At 43.4% G+C, this 8,401-nt stretch overlaps 2 protein-coding genes across 2 annotated transcripts; both read left to right on the forward strand.

The window, feature by feature from the left end:
- The first annotated feature begins 1,175 nt into the window (after positions 1–1,175).
- LOC119317142 (protein MIS12 homolog) lies at positions 1,176–5,180 on the forward strand. Its single transcript, XM_037591550.1, has 7 exons — positions 1,176–1,464; positions 1,553–1,616; positions 2,375–2,494; positions 3,601–3,693; positions 3,774–3,912; positions 4,496–4,630; positions 4,723–5,180. Exons 1-7 carry the CDS (start codon positions 1,340–1,342, stop codon positions 4,788–4,790), a joined length of 744 nt encoding a protein of 247 aa, XP_037447447.1. The 5' UTR covers positions 1,176–1,339; the 3' UTR covers positions 4,791–5,180.
- A 1,394-nt stretch (positions 5,181–6,574) lies between these two features.
- LOC119317143 lies at positions 6,575–7,336 on the forward strand. The gene has a single exon (XM_037591551.1). It carries the CDS (start codon positions 6,614–6,616, stop codon positions 6,995–6,997), a length of 384 nt encoding a protein of 127 aa, XP_037447448.1. The 5' UTR covers positions 6,575–6,613; the 3' UTR covers positions 6,998–7,336.
- Positions 7,337–8,401: the final 1,065 nt, after the last annotated feature.

The raw sequence follows: 8,401 nt of genomic DNA on the forward strand, positions 1-8,401 counted from the left end.
CGGGCTGGCGGCGGCGATGTGGGCCTCGCCCACGTGGCGATCGGCGGTTGGACGAGGGACGCGGCGGTGGACGCATCCGGTTGGGGGCGGACGTGTCCGTCGGTGCGGGGAGGTTTTTTTTTTGGAGGAGGACGGGGAGAAATCTGAGATTTGGAATGGGGGGTGTATATATAGGCATAAGTGGAGCTAGGAGAGTCCAAATGAGGTGCGGTTTTCGCCCACGCGATCGTGATCGAACGCTCTAGGACATGGAGCAGAGTTTGGTGGGTTTTGGGAAAAATTGGAGGGATGTTGGGCTGCAACACACACGAGGCCTTCTCGGTCCCTCGGTTAACCGTTGGAGTATCAAACGAAGTCCAAATGGTACGAAACTTGACAGGCGGTCTACCGGTAGTAAACCAAGGCCGCTTGGCAAGTCTCGGTCCAATCCGGAAATGTTTAATGCCCACACACAAAAGAAAGGTAGAAATGACCACTGGAGGAGAACGAAGCGCCGGATTGCGAAACAGACAACGGGGAAAAAGGTCGGATGCATGAGACGAACACGCATGCAAATGAAATGTGCATGATGACATGATATGCAATGCATGACACGCAAGAAATGACAAGGCAACAACAGCGAATAACTGAACGACACCTGGCACATCGGTCTCGGGGCGTTACACGCTGGGCCATCTGGTTTATCCGTTTTACTCCAAACGAACGGGGCCGGACAGGATGGGATCGTGCGGTAAAGTTGGCCTTACATCTCCTTTTAGTGATGCGCACGTGGTCTTCTAATGGGCCTGCCCAGTGAGGCACCTGCGTGCGTCGCTCCAACTATTTGCCGCAGTATGCGGTAAACAGGAGCTCCCTGGTTTTGCTCTAGAATCGATCAAATCAACGAAAGAAAACCGTCTTAGGTGCTGTTTGGTTCTTTAGTACTAGAAATTTTTTTTAGTCCTTAAGATTTTTTAAAAAAGATTCTTAAGAAGATGCTTCTAAGGAATTTTACTTAAAAAAGTCCCATCCTATTTATTTTGCTAGAAACTTTTTTTAATCCCAACACAAAAAAGTCTCTCGAAGCAAACACCCCCTAGGACCAGGACATGGGCCGGCCCACAGGACGGATCGCCTAAATTTTCCCAAGTTTTCTTGAGGGGTGCCTAAGTTTTCGCCCAAATAGGCGGCAGCGGCCAGCGCAAAATTTGAACGAAACCGCCGCGCCGGCCGCCGGAGCCCGAGCCACTCAATACTCCCGTGTCCAGTCCAATCAGCCGCCTCTCCTCTCACAGCTGCGCACACGCCGCCACGATTCAAGACCGCCGCCCGCTAGTCTCGAAGGGCCGCGACGGGAGGCATGGAAGGTGACGGCGAGACCTCGGCGGCGGAGGCGGCGCTCGGACTGAGCCCTCAGACCTTCATCAACGAGGTCCTCAACTTCGTCGACGACGTCTGCTTCCAGGCCTTCGACTACTGCCTCCAGTTACGCGTCGGATCCCTCTCCGTAGCTTCGCCCCCCTTTGCCGCCTACCGGTTTTGCTAACTTTGCCCTTTCGCTGTCATTCTACAGGGAAGGCGCCCCCACGGCGGTCGGCGCCGCCACGGCGACCAATAAGGCCGAGGAGCTGAAACGGGTAGGTTTCTTCCGACCTCAGGATCCAATATAACCGAATCCTCCTTTTGAATTTTGGAGGATTCAGGGCACTACCAGATCCAGAATGGTGTCTTAGCCAGAGTTTTTGCATTTTACATGCTAATAATGCTCCTTCAGTGATTGCACAGGGGAAACTGTTAGGTTTGAATATGGACTAAACGCCCTCAGTGGCTTGCACATGTGAAGATGGGTCTGTTTTGCTTGTAATCCCACAGTGGGGAAAACTAATCTGTGTCTGCCATGTATAGATAGGTTTATTATATGTTCGAGTATACCCATTCCAAAGGAAATTGATGTAGCGATGTCGCCTTAACTGCCTAAGTAGATGCGTCTTTCAGGTGTAGAGGATATAAAATTTAGATTTACATGCTTGGTGATCCCTTTCTGTAGCAAACTGGATATTACTTTGTTCTGCAAACAGTGTCTTGGAACTTTATTGTGCCAGGAATGAGGTCTTCTTTGTCACACATTTGATACCAGACACTATTCGCAATTTCTGAAAGTAAAATGATTACTGACTGGAAGTTTGAAACAGTTAGAACAATCCTCATATTAACTTTAGGTTCGACCTATAATTCATCTGGTTTTACCTATAGCATCCTTTAGGATAGTTATAAAAACTGATTTATTTAGCCTATGTTACATTCTTTCATATGATTAAATGTTCTGTATATTTTTTGTCAAAATGTCTGCTGGAAACATCTGAAATTATGGACTTTGTGATGATTTTTGTCTTAGGGAGTAAATGAAATTCACCACTTGGTAAAGGATGTATTGGACAAGAGAATGAACAATTGGGAGATGTATTGCCTTCGGAAATGTTTAACTGTACCTGAAGGATTTGTGGCACCTGAAGATGTATGTCTCTTATCTCAAAGTAATAAATTTTGGCAAGCCAGAATTTTCAATTTGACCCAACACTCTCGGTTTAGAATTAATCCACTCAATTCTCACCCCTGTTTCACATGATTCACTATAGATTATTTTAAAGATACTTTTCGTCTTGGGGGTTCATAATGTGGAAACTGATGCCTCATCTTATATTGATTCACCCGTTTGTGAAAAAAAAACATTTCATTCAGTTGACTCAGCAATTGACAAGGAAACCTTTCAAGATAAAAGTTGTGCACAGTTAATACCACTCAGGCTTGAACTATTTTGTAAGCTAATTAGAGAATTTGAGTTCTGCTCTCTACTCTACAGTGATTAATATTCCATCATTTCTGACTTTTAGGCTTTGTTTTGGCTATGAAAGCTTGAGCTTTTCTTTACCTATGTTGTATCTCATGATATTATTCAAGTGCAGTTTTTCTAAGTGCCCGTGGTGTACATTATGTTCTACTAGGAAGTAATATGATAAATAGTAATATCAGCAAGACCTTCTGAATCTCAGGGCAAAATATATCTGGACATTTCTTATTGATGTCTTATTTTGAATTGCCCAACTAATGCACATCATTAATTTGTTGGCCGTTGTATTGAAATAGATACCTTTTTCTTTTATATTCTTAGCATATATTAGTGCAATTCTGTTTTCTATCCATCTTCGTTGAAATTATTGCACTTAGATTTCGATTCTAGATGCCCTACAGGCAAATATAGATTTGTTCAGTATCAATCACACCATTTTACTAAACTGTTTGTAGGGAAATAGAAGTTTAATACAACTAAGTGATTAACTCATAACCATCGACTTTCCAGTTTGATATTATGGTACAGAACAAAGTTTCTGGTAAGTGTCATCCGCAGTTCAGTTCTTATATCTACTAAATGGAATCAGCGTGAAACATATAGTTAAGATTAAGGTCAAAGTTTTCTTGCAATACGGTACTCAATAAATGACATGTTTCTGCACATTTTGTTTCACTGAAGCCATGCATTATTTTATATTTACTTTACAACCTGCATTTCAAAAATCAAGAGGCATGTAAGTGATTATAATTAGAATATATTTTCTTCATCAGGATAATTCTTCTGCAATGGTGTTGCATAAAGATGGGAATTCTGATTCGGAACTGGATGCAGAACTTAATTCTTTGAGAAAAAAACTGGCAGATGTAAGTACTTTACTCGTAAAGAATTTGCTTGTTAATATTATCTACACTTAATTTAACAAACTCTGGTGTTGTTTAATTAGGCTAACAAGGAATCTGAAGAACTTCAAAGAGAAATTTCTTCCTTGGAAAGGCAAACTACATACAAGAGTAACCTTAATTCCTCTATCGCTGAAGTACTGAAGTTGTTTGAAGACAAATCTGTTCAGGAGAATATACAAGGTATGCATTAAATATCTAATTCTCAAAGTAATCAGAACTTTCAATTTATTGAATTATTTATTTGAACACTCACCAGTTCAGATGATTAGTGAAGGGTTATTGTGTGAAACCACACCAGATATTATTTGTTATCATAGCCTTATCACCTTAAGCCCTGAAGTCAATGTTCTTCCCTATCTCCTCGTTAGATCGTTGAGATACTAATTAGTAATTTGGTAGTAAGTGCCTCACCTATCAGTGTGAGCCATTTGTTATTTATTTATGAGCAACAATTCAATACACCATTAACCTTTGGTCGTCTTTTGAACTTTTTGCTCTGACGTGTTAGCTTTAGCAACCAGATGGTTCTCACACTTAATTATGACTTCTCAGTTTTTGTCTGGCAATGTTCTATCCTTTTTGCATCTAGCGTAAATACAGCTGAACATGGTTAACAGTATGCTTGGCAGAAATCACAAAGATCATATCCCTACATCTAAATTTGGTCTAGATAGTGCTGCTAGCTACTATTCGAGAAGCACTGCTTCTGCTCAATTATCTCTGGTTCAGAATGTATGCCTACTCAACTGTGCTGAACCTGCAGCTATTGCGAACACAATACCAAAATTGCACCAGAAAATGAAGGTTATGAAAAGGAAAAAGGTTGAGCTTGAGGCCATGGTGGGCCAAAATGTTTGGAACGTCAATTGTCTTAGAGACCAGAAGCGTTTAGCACCGGGTAAGGGTTCCACCGTCATTTTCCTCTGGATCTCTTCGTTGTTATCGTTGTATCTATGGCACAGACTTTAATCTCATCACCCTGTCTCACAGGTTCCGCTCCTAGCACTGAGGACATGCAAGAGGTGAATGCGGCTGTGAATGACTCGCGGAAGGAGTAACATGTGTTGTGGGGGTTTGCAATATGAGGATGTCAACCGCCCCCATGTACTACAAAGTCCCCTGTAATGTTGTCAAGCTACCCTCTCGCTAGCTACCTGAACTGCAGCTCTATCAGAACAGCTGTATGTACATGTCAACATCTATACATATGTTGTCTCTCCAGACTCAAAAGACCACTAGCACAGTAGCACTCTCCAGTCTCCAGCATTCTATAAGATCTCTAGTGCTTAATCCCATCCGTCTACCATTGTTGCCGCTGCACGCAATTGAGATAAACAAATAGAAAGATCTGCAGTAGACTCTCCCTGGGTGTGTTCCTGTCGAATACAACCTTTTTGTTTGTGTATAAAAAATTGTCCAATGCTCCTTTGTGTTGGGTTTCTTCTTTATGGCGTTTTGGGCCGCTGTAGGTTCATATCCTTTTCTCGGAGCTGTTTTCTTTGTATGTCTCAGTGGAAAGAAGTAACCGAAGTGGAATTGATGAAAATGGACTGGAGGTCTCTAATGCGAATTTTCTGCAATTCGTTGCAGCCATTATCCCACATTGCGTATGGCTCTTCTATGCTTTTTTACCCGTTAAAATAAATTACAGGTATCTTGTACACCTCCATAATTTCTTGGAAACTATGACCATTATGACATTTGCAAAAATGAAAGAGCAAGGTAAATAGTTTCATCGGCTATCCACTTATTGTTTCTTTAGGCCACAATTGATTACTACACTATTTTTTTATATAATTGTTTGTTTAGTGTACACACATGGATTTACTTTCTTTTACATTTTTTGATTGAAATCGGGAGACACATCCAATATGGTATTCCCTTTATCCCATAATATAAGAACATTTTTTACACTTTGCAGAATGTAATTTGAGATCTCAACAAAGCTAAAGAAACAAGATTCAAAAGGCAGAAAAGCTCTTCTCCTCCCGCCGGCGCCGCCGCCGGTCTGTCCCATCTCCTATGAGGTTAGAAAGGAAAAAGGAAAAAGAAAAAAGAAAAAAAGACAGCCGTAGGATGAGGTGGGAGTACGGATGGGAGCATGGGGAGGGAGCAGGCAAGTCGGATCCCTAGACCATGGAGGTGCGGAGGATCACGACCCTCCACCGGCAGGAGGGACCCCGTTCTCGTTCTTGTTAGAGTCAGCGTCTTGGTTGGGGTTGTGTGGCGACGATGATGTCCCTTAGTAAGAATAATGTCTCCCATGTTCTATCCCCGTCCTAATGGTGCGTGTAGCATCGTCGGAGGGGTGTGGAGGTTTGTCTCCTTCGGATCTTGCGGGATTCGATCAGTGCTGGTCTCTGGTGAATCTATTTGGGTCTTGTCTTCGTTCGTCTTCATTTAGGTGTATAAAGGTTTGATCCTTCTGATCTACAACTTTCTTCATCGGCGATGGTTGCTAGTACTCTGGTGTGCTGGTCCTATGGTCCTTAACGCGACGACTTCTCTACTGTCTACTACAATAAGGTTTGCCCGACTCCAGTGAGGGAGGGGCGATGACGGCGGCGCGCCTTCAGCTCGCTTCAGTGCTTGTAGTAGTCGCTAGGTGACCCATGGACATGGTTATAATTTTTATTACCTTTGTTGTTTTTTTATACTATCATTATTAAAGATGAATAGATTGGAATTTTTTCCAGAAAAAAAAAATGTTCAAGAGGCGTCCCGGAAGGAAGAACACCATCGTCTCTTCCGAGGAAACGGAAAACGAAACGAAAACGCAGCGTCTCCGTCCATATAAAAATAAGCCGTGGGCCAGCAAGGCACGCACGCACAGATCTCCAAACCCAGCCACGCCAGGTTAATAGCCGCCGCAACCCACAAGATGGACGCCAGGACGCCCCGGCACCAAAGGCTGCTCCGCACCCCGCGCGGCCCACCGACGCCCCATCATCCCCGCCACCACCCCGGCACGCCCGGCCAAAACCCTATCCGCTACGTCCCAGCCGCCGCCCCGATCTCCCCGCGCTCCGCCGCCGCCGCGGCCGCCGCCGCCATGGAGGACGACGCCATCACCACGCTCATGGACATCGACGACTCCCCCCGCAGCGCCGCCGGCGCCGGCTTCCTCGACGACGACGACGAGGGGGACCTCCTCCACTCCCACCGCATGGGCGGCCGCGGGAACGAGGCGCGCGGCCCCCTCCCCTTCGCCGGCTTCTTCAACACCTTCGACGGCGCCGACTTCGACGACTCCGATCTGGCCTGATCGAGGCGTCTTCCGGTACTAGTAATGAGGCTGGGAGGTCGTTCTGTCGATATGGTACTTGCGGTCTATCTAGTTAGGTTATCGGTGAAGTGAAACTATTTCGAGGCATCTGGAGACCTTTCGGTGATCAATCTAAGTATCGCACTGCTGCGTTGCCCTTGGATCTCGTGTTGTTTGGTTAATATATGCAAGTGCCTTAACTTATCCTTGATTAGTATCATCTCTGCGAGGTTCTCTTTATAGTTCGATCGGTTATGGATTGTTGCTATGTTATTTCTGCTCAATTGTGGCTGTGTTGGGAACGAGCTGATGCTATGCTAATAAATTAGCTTCGATTCTTGCTGTTGTGCGTTGTTTATCTTGCATAGATGGTGTTTGATTTTATTATTGAAAACATTAGTATACTAGAGATACCTGATTCCCCAATCTCTTTGATCATACAGGTGCAATTTTAGCCATTTTATTGAAGACGTTAGTCTAGTAGGTATACTTAATTAGCATATCTCTTTGACGAGCAGTGATGTTGCACTGGAAAATCCAATTATCATCGCAAATAAACACAGGGGATGCTTAGCTGGAACTTCAGTTAACTCTTATTATGTTCCTTTGCAAGACAATTTAGTGATTTGTTAGGAGTTTGATGATCAACCAGGATAGCTCAATTTTCACTTAATCAATGCTGCAAGTGCAGTGAAATTTCGTAAGCAATATGCCCGTGATTTCCGAGGAGTTGATGCACTAGGATAACCATGTACTTTTGATTGACCTTGCAATTGCAAGTCGCATTCTATTAGCACGGAAAATTGAACCCCTCTTCTTTGAAATCATCTCTATAACTTTATGAAATATTTTATGATTGTAAATTATTATTGATTAGTATCATCTTTGTGAGTTGCTTTTGTTCTCTTCCTTGTTCTAATGATTATGATTATGGATATGCTTGTTGTTGTGTTATTTCTGCTCGTGGCTGTGCTGGGCATGAGCAGATGCTAAGCTAATTAATTAGCTTCAATTCTTGCTGTTTTATGTTGTTGATCATGCATAGATGGTCTCGTTGATAAGTAGTAGTGGTATTAGTTTGCAATTCTGTTGAAACATTGGTCTACTAGGGATACTTAATTCGCGAATCTCTTTGATAAGTAGTGGTATTAGTTTGCAATTTTGTTGAAACATTGGTCTAACTAGGGGTACTTAATTCGCAAATCTCTTTGATCAGTAGTTGTATATGAGTTCCGCCACACATACGATGATTTCTGTACGATCTGTGTACGACACTCGATAGCAGCCGTCCATTTTATTTTCTGTACAGCTGGGATAAGATCGTATGAGGCTTTTATTGTACGCAGAGCACTTCCGGTAGTGGTATTAGTTTGCAATTTTAGCGATTATAATGAAAACGTTGGT

This window comes from Triticum dicoccoides, chromosome 6A (genome assembly GCF_002162155.2).
Source record: "Triticum dicoccoides isolate Atlit2015 ecotype Zavitan chromosome 6A, WEW_v2.0, whole genome shotgun sequence".
Classification (NCBI taxonomy): domain Eukaryota; kingdom Viridiplantae; phylum Streptophyta; class Magnoliopsida; order Poales; family Poaceae; genus Triticum; species Triticum dicoccoides.